We start from the raw sequence: 21,028 nt of genomic DNA, 5'->3' as shown, positions 1-21,028 counted from the left end.
CCACACACCACAACAATACGCAGGTTAAAATATCAAAACAAACTCTGAACCAATTACATTCATTTGGGGACAGGTAAAAAGCCAATTTAGCTAGTTAGCTTGCTGTTGCCAGCTAATTTGTCCTGAGATAAACATTGAGTTGTTATTTTACCTGAAATGCACAAGGTCCTCTACTTTGACAATTAATTCACACAAAACCGTCAACCGAATCGTTTCTAGTGATCTCTCCTCCTAGGCCTTTTCTTCTCTTGACTTTATATTGCGATTGGCAACCATCATAAATTACGTGCATTACCGCCACCGACCTCATTCGTCTTTCAGTCACCCACGTGGGTATAAATAATGAGATGGCACGTGGGTACCTGCTTCTATTTTTAGCCCTTGGCAACACAGACGCTGGTTGGCGCGAGAGTAGTGTGGGTGTAATAATTTAATAAAATAGGATTTTGACATTTATTTTGCGATGCGAGCGTAGTCAGCCTGTAACAGATGGACAAGGAATGAGATAATCACTACGACAGTGACTGATTCACAACTCCTCTCTGTAAAAGTACAACTGTAAGATGTAAAAAGGACCCACGTCAACTTGACACAGTAACCTCCCGGAACCATTTGACTATTAACCATGACAACAAAGTGACCCCTCAGACATTCCTACACAACAACTGAGAACGCAGACTCCAGTGCTAACATCCACTGTGTGTGTGTGTGTGTGTCCGCAGTTGGCCTCCAGTGGGTCAATGTCAGAATGTTAATAATAGCTCCTTCCACGTAGGATAGGCTAGATTAGGGGTGTCAAGGGAGGGGATATTACTGGAAACATTTGGAGTTTACCAGTAAACTACCAGATTTTTGGTATCTTCCAAGGATTTTTTGTGATCTATCACAGGTCATCTAGTGGCCGTTTTGCGCACTTCAGATTAACACAGGTGTAATAGTCTCTGGGCCTCTGAGTGGCCTTATCACATGTAAAGCATATGAACAAACTTAATGAGATGATTTAAAAATAAAATAGCTCTAAAACATTCTAAATATAAACCATCAACTTAGTGAATTCCATTGATGTTTGAAGGTAGACTTTTGACGTAGATGCAGAAAGTAAACAGTGGCTCAATTTCTGCAACAACTAAGTGTTGAAGCGTGAGGATGAACTTTTTCAGCTGTTTTGGTACCCTGGCTACCATGCTGTGAACAGCGTGAAACAAACCCATGCGGAGATACCATGTGTGACAGAGCGAAGTGTTGCATCTCGCTCATCTCAAAATCTCTGGCGCTGCTTGTGGAATCGGAATTTCACAGTCTTCCTTCAATATGAGGGTTTCAGCATGAAATATCTTTAATATTTTATTTTTATTCTGTCAATATGTATTCGTTGTCAATGTATTGTCATCAAACTGGTGGCAGTTGTGAAAAAAGTCCATCGCTGGAAGAGTTGCAGAGTCAATTGTAAATCATGCCATTGTTGGTTAGATGTTTTTTTTTTCTTCAATAATTAGGCAATTTTTTCTTGAAACATATGGTCTATCTACTAGAAACTCGTGGACACAAATATAATAGATATAATTAATTATGAATTAGGGCTGTCTATCAAAAAAAATAAACAAATATTGGTCAACCAAGATTAGTCTTTTCTTTCGACCAATCAATTGGTCGACATTTTTAAAATGTGTATTTTTCCATATTAGTTTCAATAAAGACATCTAAACTCAGCAAAAAAAGAAACGTCCTCTCACTGTCCACTGCATTTATTTTCAGCAAACTTAACGTGTGTAAATATTTGTATGAACATAAGATTCAACAACTGAGACAAACTGAACAGGTTCCACAGACATGTGACTAACAAATGGAATAATGTGTCCCTGAACAAAGGGGGGGGAGGGCCACTGGCCACCAGCTGCACTAAGTACTGCGGTGAATCACCTCCTCATGGACTGCACCAGATTTGCCCGTTCTTGCTGTGAGATGTTGCCCCACTCTTCCACCAAGGTAGCTGCAAGTTCCCGGACATTTCTGGGGGGCATGGCCCTAGCCCTCACCCTCCGATCCAACAGGTCCCAGACGTGCTCAATGGGATTGAGATCCGGGCTCTTGGCTGGCCATGGCAGAACACTGACATTCATGTCTTGTAGGAAATCACACACAGAACGAGCAGTATGGCTGGTGGCATTGTCATTGTGGAGGGTCATGGGGAAGGGTACCACATGAGGGAGGAGGATGCCTTGCCTGTAACACACAGCATTGAGATTGCCTGCAATGACAACAAGCTCAGTTTGACAATGCTGTGACACATCGCCCCAGACCATTACAGACCCTCCACCTCCAAATCAATCCCGCTCCAGAGTACAGGCCTCGGCGTAACGCTCATTCCTTCGACGATAAACGCAAATCCGACCATCAGAGCACTTTTTAACAGTCCCGTCTGGTCCAGCGACGGTGGGTTTATGCCCATAGGCAACGTTGTTGCCGGTGATGTCTGGTGAGGACCTGCCTTAAAACAGGCAAACAGCCTTTCTCAGCCTATTGCAGACAGTCTGAGCACTGATGGAGGGATTGTGAGTAACTCGGGCAGTTGTTGCCATCCTGTACCTGTCCCGCAGGTGTGATGTTCGGATGTACCGATGCTGTGCAGGTGTTGTTACACGTGGTCTTCTGCCGCGAGGACGATAAGCCTATAGCGTGGTCTTAGGCGTCTCAGCACAGACATTGCAATTTATTGCCCTGGCCACAGGCCCTCATGCCTCCTTGCAGCATGCCTAAGGCACGTTCATGCAGATGAGCAGGGACCCTGGGCATCTTTCTTTTGGTGTTTTTAAGAGTCAGTAGAAAGGCCTCTTTAGTGTCCTAAGTTGTCATAACTGTGACCTTAAGCTGTTAGTGTCTTAACGACTGTTCCACAGGTGCATGTTCATTAATTGTTTTATGGTTCATTAAACAAGCATGGGAAACAGTGTTTAACCTTTTTGGGATAGGGGGCAGCATTTTCACTTTTGGATGAATAGTGTGCCCAGAGTGAACTACCTCCTACTCTGTCCCAGATGCTAATATATGCATGTTATTATTAGTATTGGATAGAAAACACTCTGAAGTTTCTAAAACTGTTTGAATGATGTATGTGATGTATGGCAGGCGAAAACCTGAGAAAAATCCAACCAGGAAGTGGGACATCTGAGGTTTGTAGTTTTTCAAAGCTTGGCCTCCCGAATACACATTGAGATATGGATAAAGTTGCACTTCCTACGGCTTCCACTAGATGTCAACCGCCTTTAGAAACGTGAAAAAGGATTCTACTATAAAGGAGAGGCTCATGAGACCTCTGAGTCAGTGGTCTGGCAGAGTGCCTCGCTCCCGACAGAGTTACCTCTCGCTCCAGTGCTTTTCTGAAGACAAAGGAATTCTCCGGTTGGAACATTATTGATGTTTTATGTTAAAAACATCCTAAAGATTCATTCATTGTTTGAAACATTGTTTGACATGTTTCTAAAGGACTGTAACGGAACTTTGAGTTTTTGTCTGGATGAAGTGCCTGCGCCTCATGGAGATGGATTACTGGGCTGAACACGCTAACAACAAGTGGCTATTTGGACATAAATTACAGACTTTATGGAACAAATCAGTCATTTATTGTCGACCTGAGATTCCTGGGAGTGCATTCTGATGAAGATCAAAGGTAAGTGAATATTTATGGTGTTATTTCTAACTTTGTGGACTCCAAAATGGCGGATATTCCTCTGGCTGTTTTGGGTTCTGAGCGGCGTTCTCAGATTATGCTTTTTTGAAATCTGACACAGCGGTTGCATTAAGGAGAAGTATATCTTTAATTCTGTGAATAACACTTGTATCTTTTATCAATGTTTATTATGAGTATTTCTGCAAATCACCAGATGTTTTGGAATCAAAACATTACTGCACGTAAGGCGCCAATGTAAACAGATTTTTGGATATAAATATGCATATTATCGAACAAAACATACATGTATTGTGTAACATGATGTCCTAGAAGTGTCATCTGATGAAGATCAAAGGTTAGTGATTCATTTGACCTATATTTCTGCTTTTTGTGACTCCTATCTTTGGCTGGAAAAATGGCTGTGTTTTTTTGACTTGGCTCTGACCTAACAATCATATGTGGTGCTTACGCTGTAAAGCATTTTTGAAATCGGACACGATGGGTAGATTAACCTCTTGAAACTACCCCTCCCGGATCCGGGAGAATTGTCATCAACTGACACTAATTAGCATAACGCAACTGACAAAAAATCTTACTAGAAAATAATCATATTCATGAAATCACAAGTGAAATACAGTGAAACACAGCTTAGCCTTTTGTTAATCACCCTGTCATCTCAAGCAAGACAAGCATTTGTGTAAGTTTATCGATAGCCTAGCATAGCATTATGTCCAGCTAGCAGCAGGAAGCTTGGTCACGAAAATCAGAAAAGCAATCAAATTAAATAATTTACCTTTGATGAGCTTCGGATGTTTTCACTCACGAGACTCCCAGTTAGACAGCAAATGTTCCTTTTGTTCCATAAAGATTATTTTTATAGCCGAAATACCTCCGTTTCTTGTCCACGTTTCGTTGAGAAATCCACTGGAAATTGCAGTCACGACAACGCCGTAAAAAACTCTAAATTAGATCCATAATAATCGACAGAAACATGGCAAATGTTTTTTATAATCAATCCTCAAGGTGTTTTTCAAATATCTATTCGATAATATATCAACCGGGACAATTGGCTTTTTAGTAGGAGCGAGAGGAACAATGGCCGCATTTGTCTATTACACACAAATCACTCTGAGAGCCACCACCTAACCACTGACGCAATGTTGTCGTTCATGCTTATTTTTCAAAATAAAAGCCTGAAACTATGTCTAGTGGCTGTAGACACATTAGGGAAGCCATAGAAAAAGGAATCTGGTTGATATCCCTTTCAATGGGCAATAGGGATGCATAGGAACACAGGGGTTTCAAAATAAGAGTCACTTCCTGATTGGATTTTTCTCAGGCTTTCGCCTGCAATATCAGTTCTGTTATACTCAGACAATATTTTGACAGTTTTGGAAACTTTAGTGTTTTCTATCCTAAGCTGTCAATTATATGCATATTCTAGCATCTGGTCCTGAGAAATAGCCTGTTTACTTTGGGAACGTTATTTTTCCAAAAATGAAAATAGTGCCCCCTAGACTTAAGAGGTTTTAACAAGATGTTTCTTTCATATTGGACATGTTAATGTGTAAAAGTTACATTTCGCGCACTGCCTTTTCAGCGGAATGTTGTCGAGGGGTTCCGCTAGGTTAAACCCTTTACAATGAAGATCTGTATTTTAATGAATTATCTTTGAAAGACAAGGAAAATGGAAGTTTCTTTTTTTGCTGAGTTTATATATACACTGAACTTCTGATGCTTTGAGCATACTGTTTGAATAAATAATAAGACAAATGACTCAAGAGGGAGCTAGCGATCAACCAGAGGAAAAATAACCTGCTCTTGACCCTCCTCCTCCTGGCCGCGGCAAAATAATCTGCCATTATGCTCCTGAAGATGCCTGTAATAGGCTACTCCAGGGGTTGGCATCCTTTTCCATTTGGAGTGCCAATTAATATGATCATGTCTACCGATCTGCGTGCCAGTTATGATTTTCATATGCACATGTTCGTGGAACAGTTTCATTTAATTTATAATACAAAGTATACCTCAAAATAATTGTCATGTAGTTAATTTGAATTATTTCTAAATGAAAATTATACAAATCTAAAAGTGACTTCTATGCCATAGCCTAGTTCGCTAGCACAAGTTGGCAATGACCTAACATGCCAGTCAGGTCAGACACAGCTGTGGGGTATTTGTTCAAGGGATGAGAAGTAAATCAGGTATTTTATGACGTTTCCACTGGATCAGGTTTATAGGCCTACATTTGCTCACAGGCCAGGTAGCCTATATGCTTAATCAGGTGCGTGTCCTTCCTCAACATTGACAGGAGCTCTCCAAACAAAAGACAATGAATAAATTGACAAAACTCAAATGGAATTAAATAAACCAAAACATATTCCTCACAAGTGTAGCATAGGTTGTGAGTTCTGCAAACAAGGTGCCCACTCCGACAATGAGAACAGTAAACTGTAATAATATATTGAATGCATGAACAGAAATTGTAAACAATTGTGTGAATTAATGGTAAAAGTAGGCTACTACTGGTGATCTATGTAATGGGGAATTGATAGACTAACAATCAAGGGCAAACAATTCACACAAAGTTATGAACCAATGAACGGGCACGAAATAGCGGAAGAGAGCACATTCAGGAGAGACATGCATTATGCATCTTAGCCACACTCTCCTTCTTGGACCGTGGCACCCCCGCTGCCTCCTCAATGGATTAGTCCTCTGAGACAGGTGCAAATCAGACCGGTGTCTCGGGTGCCATTCATTTTTAGATCTGCGATTGAGCAACTAAAATAATCTTGGTCAACCAACATCGACCAATCGACTAAATGGGGTCACCCCTAATATGATATTTATTTTAAGTTATTCAAGAATCAATTACCAAAGTTACGTTGGATTATGTTAAGATTCAAGTAACTTTAGTAAATTACCGGTAGCTTTGCAACCATAGGGCAGACACTGCGTAGAGCACACATACAATGAGCTCTAAAAGTATTGGGTTAGTGTTGTTTTGGCTTCGTACTCCAGCACTTTGGATTTGAAATTATACAATTGCTAAAAAGGTTAAAGTGTAGACTGTCAGCTTTAATTTGAGAGTATTTTCATCCATATCAGGTGAACCGTTTAGAAATGAAGACTTTTTATGCATCAGGTAACTCTGCATGAAATGTTTGGATGGAAACGTGGTTAATTATATTGTTTAGCCTGAAATATGAAATGATCATACAATAATATCATTTCATTAAGCTAAAATGTTTTAAGTAATGTTGGGTGCTTACCTGGAGGGGGCCACGCCCACTAGGTTAGGCCCCAGGCCCCTGAACAGGGAGCGGGCTCCTTCTTTCTCAAGAATCAACCTGAAGACAAAAACACATTTTACCCACCACTCACAAATATTCACATTATTTTCACTTAAACTTCAGTGGAGTTCATAACAATGAACTAGGAATAGGGTCTGCTGAAAGCCTTGCTGGGTTGTAACAACTTGTAGAAAGAAAAACATGAAGTATGATTGTAGTTGGATACGATGTGATATATCCTGCTGCTGGGGTATGCTACAGATCCCCAGACAGGCCTTTCCCTGAAGGTAGGTGAGAGAGAAACAAGCTCTAGGAGTTGGATTTCAGTCCACATGGCACTGCCTGCCGAGTAAACATGAGCCTGAGCAAACAACATGGGGTTTCGTGAGGAGGGAGGGATCCTGCTGCCAAACCCCACAAGAGGACAGGGGGTAGAGCGGAGGGCGTGTAAACACCAGCTCATTTTTACTCTGGTTTCTTGAGACTTCTACACATTAGGCTACTTAGGACTGTTTACTGTGAAGTTTAATGTGCAAAGCTAGAGGGCAATGACAGTAATACATCCCAAACTATCAAAACCAATAACACAAGCATAGAGTATTGTATTTGTACAGTTTGATGGTTAACAAACATAACTAGACATTGGAATATAGGCCTATGTCTGTTTGATCTTCTGAGCTGATAGTCTACGTTACGATGACAATTAGGGCTGGGCGATATGGCCAACATTTCTTATCCCGATAAAGATAAATACAGTTGAAGTCGGAAGTTTACATACATTGGTTGGAGGTTGGAGACATTCAAAATTGTTTTTCAACCACTCCACTAATTTGTTGTTCACAAACTATAGTTTTGGCAAGTCAGTTAGGACATCTACTGTGTGAATGTAGCATGTGCAGTAATTTTTCCAACAATTGTTTACAGACAGATAATTTCACTTATATCACTGTATCACAATTCCAATGGGTTAGAAGTTTACATACACTAAGTTGACTGTGCCTTTTAAACTACTTGGAACATTCCAGAAAATGATGTCATCACTTTAGAAGCTTCTATTAGGCTAATTGACATAATTTGTGTCAATTGGAGGTGTACCTGTGGATGCATTTCATGGCCTACCTTCAAACTCAGTGCATCTTTGCTTGACATCATGGGAAAATAAAAAATAAAAATCAGCCACGACCTCAGATTATTTTTTTATAGACCTCCACAAGTCTGGTTCATCCTTGGGAGCAATTTCCAAATGCCTGAAGGTACCACGTTCACCTGTACAAACAATAGTACGCAAGTATAAACATCATGGGACCACGCAGCCATCACACCGTTCAGGAAGGAGACGCGTTCTGTCTCTTAGAGATGAACGTACTTTGGTGTGAAAAGTGAAAATCATTTCCAGAACAACAAAGGATCTTGTGAAGATAATGGAGGAAACATGTACAAAAGTATCTATATCCACTGTAAAACAAGTCCTATATCGACATAACCTGAAAGACCGCTCAGCAAGGAAGAAGCCACTGCTCCAAAACCGCCATAAAAAAAGCCAGACTACAGTTTGCAACTGCACATGGGGACAAAGATCATGCTTTTCATACTTTTTGATGAAACAAAAATAGAACTGTTTGGCCATAGTGACCATCGTATGGAGGAAAAAGGGGGAGGCTTGCAAACCAAAGAACACCATCCCAACCGTGAAGCACGGGGGTGGCAGAATCATGTTGTGGGGATGCTTTGCTGCAGGAGGGACTGGTGCACTTCACAAAATAGATGGCGTCATGAGGCAGGAAAATTGTCAGATGTTTCTTCAATATATCCACATCAGTCAGGAAGTTAAAGGTTGGTCGCAAATGGGTCTTCCAAATGGACAATGATCCCAAGCATACTTCCAAACTTGTGGAAAAATGGCTTAACCCTGACCTCAATCCTATAGAAAATTTTGGGGCAGAACTGAAAAAGCAAGTGTGAGCAAGGAGGCCTACAAACCTGACTCAGTTTCAGCTCTGTCAGGAGGAATGGGACAAATGGGACAAAATTCACCCAACTCATTGTGGGAAGCTTGTGGAAGGCTACCCGAAACGTTTGACCCAAGTCAAAACAATTTAAAAGGCAATGCTACCAAATACTAATTGAGTGTTTGTAAACGTTTGACCCACTGGGAATGCGATGAAAGAAATAAAAGCTGAAATAAATCACTCTACTATTATTCTGACATTTCACATTCTCATAATAAAGTGGTGATCCTAACAGACCTAAGACCTAAGCATTTTTACTTGGATTGAATGTCAGGAATTGTGAAAAAACTGAGTTTAAACGTATTTAACTAAGGTGTATGTAAACTTCCGACTTCGACTGTACATATCACGATATAGCACATTTTCTGTAAATTCAATGAATAAATAGTTTCATTAAAATGACCACATGCAAAGGCCTATTTCTTATTACATTTGAATTATACTCAAATAAAAAGGTACTTACTCATATTTGATTATTTCTCCTTTTATTTAGAACCCTTGTACACATTTTTAATTAAGCACGTAACAAAATATGAATGTATAAAATCTAAAAAAGGTAAATAGAAAACACTTAAACTATACTTGCAAACAATTTATTTACGCCTAAAATATCTATATTTTTGGGGGCGTGCCTGTTTTGCATGTCATTTTGGCATTAACACGTGTCATATCAATTCTCATTTGGTAACCTGGGTCGAGTGTTAGCACCAACTCGTGAAACTGTGTAAATTGGGGCCATATCTAGCAGATGTATGTTGTAACGGCAGCTGTTCTCTCCTTCCATCTTCATGGTTCTTTGCCATATGGTGTGCCGCGGGCAAAAGCCTCTTGGAACGTATAAGTCAGGGGTTTGTTTTGAGCACTCGACTGTACTTTTTGGGGTCTCATCCATAGACAACAAAATAAACAGAGCACAATATGAAACGATAAGACGTTTTTCTATATCTTCCCACAATATAAATCACCACATCGCCCAGCCCTAATGACAATGCTAGAAAATCAAGTTGTGCAAGCTGAATATAATACCCACTTGAGGCAGTGCAGAGGTCCTGGAGGGGACATGCGTGCTACGCTGGGCACATTGACGGTACTGAGCTGCACCTCAGACACGTAGAGAGTGATGTGGGATGACTGTAGTCTGGTCTTCACCACCTCCAGGGGACAGGTCAGGATTGCTCCTACCGTTCCCCCACACCTAGAGGAAGAGAGAGAACACAGTGGGGAAGAAAAGAGGGATTTTCTGAAGTGGCAGCACATATCACTCAGCTGCTCGAGAAAAGCAGCAGACAAACTGGCTGTCTGGATGGAAGGTGCTGATTCCATTACAGAAATACACTGTGGATGGAATCCAGAGGATCTGCGGCTTGTGGAGACTAGGGGAGGCTTGTTGAGGCATGTGGGGCAGCGTGGAGACTAAGGGAGGCTTGTGGAGACAAGGGGAGGCTTGTGGAGCAGTGTGGAGACTAGGAGAGGCTTGTGGGGCAGTGTGGAGACTAGGAGAGGCTTGTGGGGCAGTGTGGAGACTAGGAGAGGCTTGTGGGGCAGTGTGGAGACTAGGAGAGGCTTGTGGGGCAGTGTGGAGACTAGGAGAGGCTTGTGGGGCAGTGTGGAGACTAGGAGAGGCTTGTGGGGCAGTGTGGAGACTAGGAGAGGCTTGTGGGGCAGTGTGGAGACTAGGAGAGGCTTGTGGGGCAGTGTGGAGACTAGGAGAGGCTTGTGGGGCAGTGTGGAGACTAGGAGAGGCTTGTGGGGCAGTGTGGAGACTAGGAGAGGCTTGTGGGGCAGTGTGGAGACTAGGAGAGGCTTGTGGGGCAGTGTGGAGACTAGGAGAGGCTTGTGGGGCAGTGTGGAGACTAGGAGAGGCTTGTGGGGCAGTGTGGAGACTAGGAGAGGCTTGTGGGGCAGTGTGGAGACTAGGAGAGGCTTGTGGGGCAGTGTGGAGACTAGGAGAGGCTTGTGGGGCAGTGTGGAGACTAGGAGAGGCTTGTGGGGCAGTGTGGAGACTAGGAGAGGCTTGTGGGGCAGTGTGGAGACTAGGAGAGGCTTGTGGGGCAGTGTGGAGACTAGGAGAGGCTTGTGGGGCAGTGTGGAGACTAGGAGAGGCTTGTGGGGCAGTGTGGAGACTAGGAGAGGCTTGTGGGGCAGTGTGGAGACTAGGAGGGGCTTGTGGGGCAGTGTGGAGACTAGGAGAGGCTTGTGGGGCAGTGTGGAGACTAGGAGAGGCTTGTGGGGCAGTGTGGAGACGAGGAGAGGCTTGTGGGGCAGTGTGGAGACGAGGAGAGGCTTGTGGGGCAGTGTGGAGACTAGGAGAGGCTTGTGGGGCAGTGTGGAGACTAGGAGAGGCTTGTGGGGCAGTGTGGAGACTAGGAGAGGCTTGTGGGGCAGTGTGGAGACTAGGAGAGGCTTGTGGGGCAGTGTGGAGACTAGGAGAGGCTTGTGGGGCAGTGTGGAGACTAGGAGAGGCTTGTGGGGCAGTGTGGAGACTAGGAGAGGCTTGTGGGGCAGTGTGGAGACTAGGAGAGGCTTGTGGGGCAGTGTGGAGACTAGGAGAGGCTTGTGGGGCAGTGTGGAGACTAGGAGAGGCTTGTGGGGCAGTGTGGAGACTAGGAGAGGCTTGTGGGGCAGTGTGGAGACTAGGAGAGGCTTGTGGGGCAGTGTGGGGAATAGGAGAGGCTTGTGGGGCAGTGTGGGGAATAGGAGAGGCTTGGCTTTGGAGAGTCAGCACAGTAATGCCCCGTCTGTGGCAAAAACTGTTCTCGCCTGGAATTAATCAATGCAATAACAAACACTTTGTGCAGGTACCCTTCACCCCCCCAATTTGACCTAATACTTCCCAAAAGCACACAGATGACCAGGCTACCAGAAATACTATCAGACATCCACAAATGTATATGACTGAGTCTACGCTTCTTCATATGAACTCATGAATACAACATGGTTTTGACCGCAATGGAAGTGGGATGATTTGAAAGAAGAAGCCTACATTCTACGAATCCTTTGGGGGCAATATGGCAAGTAGAAAGTATGTGTTTATAACCTAGCCCTGAGCAATTGCCCTGTGTTGTATCATAAAATATTTTTTACAAAATCAGTTTATAAAAGATATGAGGGAATCTTTTCAGCCAAACCCCAGTAAATGACAGATACGGTGGTTGATCATTAATCCATACTTCTATTGAGGGAGATGGCCACAGTAAAAAGACAGAGGGAAGCCCACCTGCTAAACATGCACGCCTGGCACATGTGGACTGCGCATGTCTACACATGCAACAGAGCATGAGCACCGTGGAGGACATTAGCAAAGGTAAACAATGGGAGGGTGCAGTGCTAAACTCTCTCTTCCAATAGTCCTATGTCAAGCTACTGATGTTATTTTGAAAGAAAAGGAGAACATGTCTAGGCCTTTTTCGCAATATGTCTGCCATGCGTAATGAAACAAACTTGTGTTTTTATTATGAAGTCAATAAAAAGATAGAAAACGATTTGAGACGCAACCGAATGTTACGGCGACCCGCAAGACACAGTTACAGGGGAAGGGGCTAGCCGCAAGACACAGTTACAGGGGAAGGGGCTAGCCGCAAGACACAGTTACAGGGGAAGGGGCTAGCCGCAAGACACAGTTACAGGGGAAGGGGCTAGCCGCAAGACACAGTTACAGGGGAAGGGGCTAGCCGCAAGACACAGTTACAGGGGAAGGGGCTAGCCGCAAGACACAGTTACAGGGGAAGGGGCTAGCCGCAAGACACAGTTACAGGGGAAGGGGCTAGCCACAAGACACAGTTACAGGGGAAGGGGCTAGCCGCAAGACACAGTTACAGGGGAAGGGGCTAGCCGCAAGACACAGTTACAGGGGAAGGGGCTAGCCGCAAGACACAGTTACAGGGGAAGGGGCTAGCCGCAAGACACAGTTACAGGGGAAGGGGCTAGCCGCAAGACACAGTTACAGGGGAAGGGGCTAGCCGATTAAACTCAACCATTTACGATGGAGTTCCCGACATCACATTACGTTTATATTAAAAACTACAGATCTCAGCACCCAAAGAATAGCCGGCATTTACACATGACATTGTCCTGTGTAAATGCAGGCTATTCTTTGGGTGTTGAAATCTGTTTATGCAAAGTCGGGACTCCAGTCTAGTCACATATCAACTCCATTGGAAATTGTGGAGTTTAGTTTAGTCGGCTAGGAAGCAGAAAAACCCAGCCCTGTTGATTAGGCTACTGCCCATCATAAACTAACGATTACCTCTATTCCTTCCAGAATGGTTCAAACATGTCGTGGTGTGGGGGCTGTGCTTGGCAAAGTGGTCAGGGAAGTTATGTATCCGGTGTTCTGTATGAATTTAAGTCTCTTTCTCTCTCGGAGGAGGACCTGAGCCCTAGGACCATGCCTGAAGACTACCTGGCACGATGACTCCTTGCTGTCCCCAGTCCACCTGGCCATGCTGACCTGTTGCACCCTCGACAACCACTGTGATTACTATTATTTGACCATGCTGGTAATTTATGAACATTTGAACATCTTGGCCATGTTATGTTATAATTCTCCACCCGGCACAGCCAGAAGAGGACAGGCCACCCCTCATAGCCTGGTTCCTCTCTAGGTTTCTTCCTAGGTTTAGGCCTTTCTAGGGAGTTTTTCCTAACTACCGTGCTTCTACACCTGCATTGCTTGCTGTTTGGGGTTTTAGGCTGGGTTTCTGTACAGAACTTTGAGATATCAGCTGATGTACGAAGGGCTATATAAATACATTTGATTTATTGGTGTCAAGTCACCCTCATACAGTAGTGGTCTTCCAATACTCCCTGACATATTTCACAATTGGTAGTCTGAGCTGAAATTGGCCATTTGCAGACTTCCGGCGACGATGTGGTGAGGAGCAGCAGCTAACTAAAGAGCTCCAACCTGATTTTAACTAATTACTCAACATCTAGTTACACATTTTGTTTACTAATTGTCCAAAATATTGGTTACATGGGGAAACAAAAGTGGTCTACCTGCAGCTACTGCTAGCAAGGAAAATGGTGGAGAAGAACAGCCTGTTCTAGAGGAGATTCGCAAAATTAACAAAAATCTCAGAGAAAATTGCAAAAGTGGGTGAAGATTTGGCTGAAATAAAACATACAGCGGACACACTCGACAACCAAGTTAAACGCCGAAGAAAGGATATCAACATTGGAGGACAAGAACACACACCTAAACCACACTGTTGAAAAAAATGGAGACTGTGCATGAAAAACTGGAAGAATGACTTCAATACCAGGAAACTCTGAGAAAGTTGGAAAAATGCACTTCGGAACAGAGGGGTTCCCGAAATCCACATAAATACGGACATCGGACACTGACCAGCCCCACGTAACCCCCGGCCTATCCTGGTGAAATTCTTACTATAAAGCCGACAGGGAGAAGTTCTGGCTCAAAGCAAAATAACTCAGGACTTTTCGCTGCAAAGGGACAAAGGTGGAGTTTTTCCCTGACTTTTCCAAGGACAAGAGAAATGCGTTCACGGAGATAAGACGTATGTGCATGAAAAGGGGACTAAAATACTCCTTGCAATACCCTGCCGTGTTCTGGGTTACTGCGAGAGGATCACTACGTCGTTCTTACAGACCCAAAGAAGGGTGTTGTGGACGTCAATGAGGCTGAACAATCTGAGTAGCGTGGTAGGCTATGGAAGATCCACATGATGGGTCGTTCATCAGGGATGGACTACCATTTTTCTCTAAACTGAGAACTTCCTATGTTGTAAGCAGTCTTACGGAGTGTTTATGCTGTGAATGTTGCCTACAATGTATCTTTCTGGTTAACAGTTGATATCATTATAGTACTAGATTGCGCAGGATTATAGATTTACGGTCATAGTAGGGAAAAACATATATATTATTTTAAGTTCACTCTTATCATGACAGCAATAGTTGGTCAATATAGGCCAAAACAGGCGTGTTTTTGCCATGCATGATGGGCACAACCCAAAGTGTACGTTTATTTTATCATTATTATGACCTATACAAGTCGCCCTTCGGTGTTTATTCTCTGCTTACATTGCTGCCTTATGGAATTAGACCGTTCATGAGAATGGTAATATCTTCTCTTTGTGAGTATAATGATCAGCCTGTCTTTAGGTTCAATGTTTTTTCTATGACATGTCATCGCTGTCGTTTCAAAATGGATATGGTCATAAAATGTTGTTATTCTGGTTGGAGCGTCAGTGCTGGGAAGACCTCGGGACACTTCACACGAATGAAGGCCTGGTTTAGGGGGAGGGTGATTAAAAAAAAAAAAAAAAAAAAGTTGTATCTTGTGGGTTTGGGATATGTTTATGACATTTGTTCAATGGGAAGTTTAGTGTTCTATGTGGGGTGCACTAACAGTCGCTCACTTTCTTTGATTCTATAAGCATCGATTTAAAATATTCTAACAGTCGTCACATTTTGGTAGTAGTATATTTACATTATAAATCAGAATTATAAAATCAGGCCCCTGGTGCATTTTTGGTTAAATTCAAAACTGTTGTAACCAGGACCTACAAAACTCAAGAAGCAATTAAAACACTGTAAGGATGCTAGTCTTTATGATAAATGGAGACTGATCAATCCAACCACTTGTGATTACACATTATTTTCTAATAGGCACACTGTTTATTCACGCATCGACTATTTTCTGATCTCACACGATAACTATGACAGATCACACTCCCATTGATCTGACTGTTGGAATAGGAGAAGGAAGAGAAAAATTTTAATGTTGCTGAATGAACACCAGCCTCTTACATGACAAGGTGTTTTGTGAATTCCTTTGTGCCAGTACACACTACAAAACAGGCACATGTGCGAAACATGTGCAGGTCATTCACTAGGTCACCCCCGTGTGGTTCTGGGATTTTTGCTCACCGTTCTTGCGATCATTTTGACCCCACGGGGTGAGATCTTGCGTGGAGCCCCAGATCGAGGGAGATTATCAGTGGTCTTGTATGTCTTCCATTTCCTAATAATTGCTCCCACAGTTGATTTTTTCAAGCCAAGCCGCTTACCTATTGCAGATTCAGTCTTCCCAGCCTGGTGCAGGTCTACAATTTTGTTTCTGGTGTCCTTTGACAGCTCTTTGGTCTTGGCCATAGTGGAGTTTGGAGTGTGACTGTTTGAGGTTGTGGACAGGTGTCTTTTATACTGACAATAAGTTCAAACAGGTGCCATTAATACAGGTAACGAGTGGAGGACAGAGGAGCCTCTTAAAGAAGGTCTGTGAGAGACAGAAATCTTGCTGGTTTGTAGGTGACCAATTACTTATTTTCCACCATAATTTGCAAATAAATTCATTAAAAAATCCTACAATGTGATTTTCTGGATTTTAAAAAATAATTTTGTCTGTCATAGTTGAAGTGTACCCATGATGGAAATTACAGGCCTCTCATCTTTTTAAGTGGGAGAACTTGCACAATTGGTGGCTGACTAAATACTTTTTTGCCCCACTGTATATATTGCCACCTTATAGGTGGATTTAATGGAACTTGTAAGGGTTTGAAGGCCGTATGGGAAAAAGACCTGGAGGTAATTTTAGAGAGGAGGAATGAGAGATGCCTGGTTCAAACTGATTCAATTTAAAGTGTTCAATAGGATTTACTGGACTCCTCTACAAGTTGCGCTAACCACAACCAAGAGTCACATTGAGACACTGGAGGGAGAAGGACCCTCCCTCATATCAGGAATGGTACATAGCCTTGGCAGATTTATAAAATTAATTGTCAACTCAATCATTTTATTGATATCTGGAGACATTTTCTCTCAGCGATAGAAAGAGAAAACTATCTGTAAAGGCCTGATAGACTACAGACATGACTGGTAGTGGTAGGGATTTTTGTTTTGTTTTTCCTTTTGTTATAATAGTTATGCATGGGGGGGGGGGTAAGATTGTTTCCTCTTTTTTATTGTATGTGTGGTGCCGGTCGGGATTTGGACACACCATTCAAATAAGTGTGCGGGTGAGTCCAGGCTTTTGACTGGTACTGTATATTAATGTTTGGGGCGGCAGGGTAGCCTAGTGGTTAGAGCGTTGGACTAGCAACCGAAAGGTTGCAATTCTAAATACCTGAGCTGACATGGTACAGATCTGTCGTTCTGCCCCCGAACAGGCAGTTAACCCACTGTTCCTAGGCCATCATTGAAAATAAGAATTTGTTCTTAACTGACTTGCCTAGTTAAATAAAAGGTAAAATAAAATACAAATGTCTGCCAATTTATTGTTCAGTGATAAATGTAATTCAATAGCATTGCTATATTGTGAAAACAAAAAAACTATCAAAAATAATAATAATAGGCCATGTGCCTTTGTTTACAAGAATTAAGGAGAGCTCTTGCTCTGTATTGATCCACCTTGGCCTTTTTCCATGAGTCTGAGGAACACATGCAGGAATGCTTCTTGCCCTGCAGCCTCAAGCTTGACATGCGCCTTCACACACAACAGCGTCCCAGCTGAAATGTGAGTCCTGAAATCTTCAACATAATCTTGAAAGCATCTCATCTGTTGTTTCACTCTATTGACCATACAGCCCTTGTATGTTGCAGTTATTTATAAATAAAATCCTCATCTAGCCCTTGATCATGACTAAGTTCAAGTTCCATTACACATAACAGTCATTGGAAGAAGGGTCTTCTGTATGTGGAAATTTTGTTAAGAGCCCTGGGGCTTGGTCTGAACAATAGCACACATCGCTTGCGGTATGGTTTTAGAAGCATACGGATCTTATCTTTCATATCAAAGAGAAATACTTTTCTAAAAACAAAAGGTTGAATTGATACCTTTATAGGGTTTGTGTTCCCACACCACCATATCTCGATGTTACAGCGCGTGTTTACGGAAGACAGAAGGACTGCCTGTGCTAATTCGCGTTTGTGCATGCTCCAAACACCTGGGTGTAACAGAATAAGGCTGCCAGAAATGTGCTGTCACTGAAAAATACTTTTGGCTGCAACTGTGATAAAGCCAGTTGAAACAGTGAACAGTAAGTGTGCATTTTGCATTTGTGGAATTATTTTGATGTGATATGAAAGTAGAGGGATTTAAGTTTGTAGAACCGTATGGCAATTTAGAATAAATGTATGTTTAGGTGGAGTATTTGGTTGTTTTGGCTGCCAAAGCAAGTGTACCTCTGAAAATAGCATACCTTGGACCTTAATTAACATTTAATGGTAACGTTAGGCACCTTATGAGCACATCTTGGTCTAGTATTCATACTATCAGTCATGGCTCGCTTCAATGTGACACGGACAGTGTGGGCATCATGACTACTTACCATTACAACCTTGGGCTGTATAGGTTTAATTGGAGAAGAGTTCCCCATCGGCTGCGGCGGTTCAGGTAATGTATAGCTAGCTGGCCATGGCACGACCTTGGAGAACATTTGTTTTGGTTCTGACGCCGCATCTTGATCAGATGCCACTATGAGATACAATTCTTATACCTCAGTGAGAGAAAACGGATAGTTTACAGTTTACCAGAATATTAGACGTCCTCTTTTGAGCGTTAATGGTGCATTAGCTGCACGAGTAGCTAAATAATTTGATAGTAAGGGCTGACAGGAAACGTTAAGATTAGCTAACGTTAGAATGTGAAATAAGGTCAAAACAATGGCATCCGAGCGCACGTGCTAAAACTAGTGTATCGGCGTGGATTATGGCTAATAGTCTGACAATATATCAAGTTAGTATTTAGAGAATAGCAATAGAAAAACTCATATACAATAGAACAGCTGGCCATGTTGATTTGGGCGCAAAACTTCTACATAACGCCGCAAAATAAACGGTCCTACCAAAACCAGACAGGGTCAGTTATGACATTGAATTTAGCTAGCTAATATTAGCTAGTTAACAAGCTAGCAAAACATCTGTTACAGGCACATCATCAGGAAGGAGTCCAGACTAACAGCAACTAATAGATAACTAGCTAACTATACATATTTGAATTGTATTGTTTACTAGCTAGCTTCATCTTCCATTCCATTATGTTAAGTACTGTTACAGTGGACTGTATTACTAGCTAGCTATTAGCCATGATACTCACCCTCCAGCAAACAGATGAACCAGGGTATCTCTCTGACTCATTCTGTCTCATATTCACAGGACCCGTACGCAGGGCACCACTTTGGGTTGGTAGGAGGGCTGACGACAAGGAATGTGTAACTTATTAACCACTAGTCCAATGCGCCGTGTTGTGGTAGAGGTCAGTTGCAAAAACGAGTATATGTAACGTTAGCTTCACAAGCTAATAGTTGCCCTCCCCCGATTAAAAACCTCGCGGTCTCGACAGTGACTTTGCGGCTCTTCTGTGTTAACAGGGATACTATTTTGCCATAGTGAATGTATTTTTCTAGTGAATAAATAAAAATCGTTGTGATATACTTATACCCCGACACATGTTTCGCATGTTTGTTACATTCCTCGCCGCCAAGCAGTGCCACACTGAACGCTACAGCGACATGACAGAATGGTTTTCATCGAAAGGGAAGTCGCAAAACAAAGGCTGTGATTGGCGGATGTGTAGAAGTACGTCATTAAATCCCTCCCCGTCACTACTTTTTCACGTGATCAGACTTGAATGGAAGCTTTGCAAGCTGGTGATACAGCAAGCTTAAATCAAATCGAATAATATTTTTATTGGTCGCGTACACATACAGTATTTTGCAGATGCAGCGAAATACTTATGTTTCTAGTTCCAAAAGTGCAGTATACCTAACATACAAAACAATACACAGAAATCCAAAACATTGAAATAAAGATATTAAGTAATATCCGAACGAGCAATGTCAGAGTCTGGAATAAATATGTATTTGATGGTGTGTATAGACAGTAGGCTGTTAATTTCCGGTCACAACTTGTAGACTTGTTTACGTGCTGCTGTGCGTTTTGTTGCTAACCTTACTTTGCTACCTGCCAACTCTACGGTTTTTACTTTTTAATTACGTTTATATTTTTTGTTTTTCCCTCGCTTGACTTTTTCACTCCGGACGCTTTATCTGGACTTGGTTCGTAGGGACCTCCAACAGCCGAAGCTAAATAGTAACATTAACATATACAGGAGAACGTTCGCCTTACGGCAAGGATAGCTGTGCTGCAAGCCCAGCTTCAGACGCCATCGTTAGGCATGGGCAATTTAAGTGTAGGAAGGATGAAACAGCGTCTGTGCCACCAGTAAGTACAGATAGTAGTATACATCCCCTCGCACAGTCCCCGCATCCGGACAACTTTCTCGTGGCCTCTGGAGGGTAATGCTGTAGGAATGCTCAACCGGTGTCGCTCATTCAGCCCACATAAACTTCCAACTGGTTCTCCCAACTTAAGCAGCGAGTCGGAGTCTGAGGCCGAGCCTTCTCTGGTCTCTACACCTACCGTTACTGGATCCGAGAATCCGAAGCCTCCCACCATTAGCTCGAACAAATTGAAAACCATGGTCATTGGCGACTCAATTACCCGCTGTATTAGGCAGGGCTAGCGATGTTAAAGCTAATCTGAAGATGGTGCTGGCTAAAGCTAAAACTTGCAAGTGTAGAGCATATAGAGATATTGTTATCCACGTCGGCACCAACGATGTTAGGATGAAACAGTCAGAGGTCACCAAGCGCAACAGCTTCAGCGTGTAAATCAGCTGTCGACATCGAGTAATTGAAGTTTGCACCCTTACAGTTAGGGGGAGCGATGAGCTCCACAGCATAGTCTCACAACTCAATCGCTGGTTGAAAACTTGTTTTCTGCCCCTCCCCCAAAAATATAATTTGTAGATAATTGGCCCTCTTTATGGGACTCACCCACAAACAGGACCAAGCCTGGCCTGTTGAAGAGTGACAGACTCCATCCTAGCTGGAGGGGGGCTCTCATCTTATCTAAGAACATAGGATGCTGCTACCTAGCCTGCCAGCTTATTAATGGAGTCTGCACTAGCACAGTCAGTGTAGTCAGCTCAGCTATCCCCATTGAGACCGTGTCTGTGCCTCAACCTAGGTTTGGAAAAACTAAACATGGCAGTGTTCTCCTTAGCAATCTCACTGGAATAAAGACCTCCTCCA

At 42.8% G+C, this 21,028-nt stretch overlaps 1 protein-coding gene across 1 annotated transcript in view; it reads right to left on the bottom strand.

Annotated features, from left to right (window-relative positions):
* Positions 1–19,464, bottom strand: part of LOC139385653 (solute carrier family 25 member 36-A-like) — a 29,131-nt gene extending 9,667 nt beyond the window's left edge. The window contains exons 1-3 of the mRNA XM_071130893.1: positions 19,030–19,464; positions 10,003–10,167; positions 6,943–7,020 (exon numbers count right to left, since the gene is read on the bottom strand). Of these exons, the coding sequence (XP_070986994.1) occupies positions 6,943–7,020; positions 10,003–10,167; positions 19,030–19,070 (284 nt within the window). The 5' untranslated portion in view covers positions 19,071–19,464. The remainder of the gene's footprint in view (positions 1–6,942; positions 7,021–10,002; positions 10,168–19,029) is intronic.
* Between the last annotated feature and the right edge of the window lie 1,564 nt (positions 19,465–21,028).

This window comes from Oncorhynchus clarkii, chromosome 27 (assembly GCF_045791955.1).
Source record: "Oncorhynchus clarkii lewisi isolate Uvic-CL-2024 chromosome 27, UVic_Ocla_1.0, whole genome shotgun sequence".
NCBI lineage: Eukaryota > Metazoa > Chordata > Actinopteri > Salmoniformes > Salmonidae > Oncorhynchus > Oncorhynchus clarkii.
The sequence above is the reverse complement of the archived record's forward strand: the minus strand, read 5'-3'. Positions and strand labels throughout refer to the sequence as shown.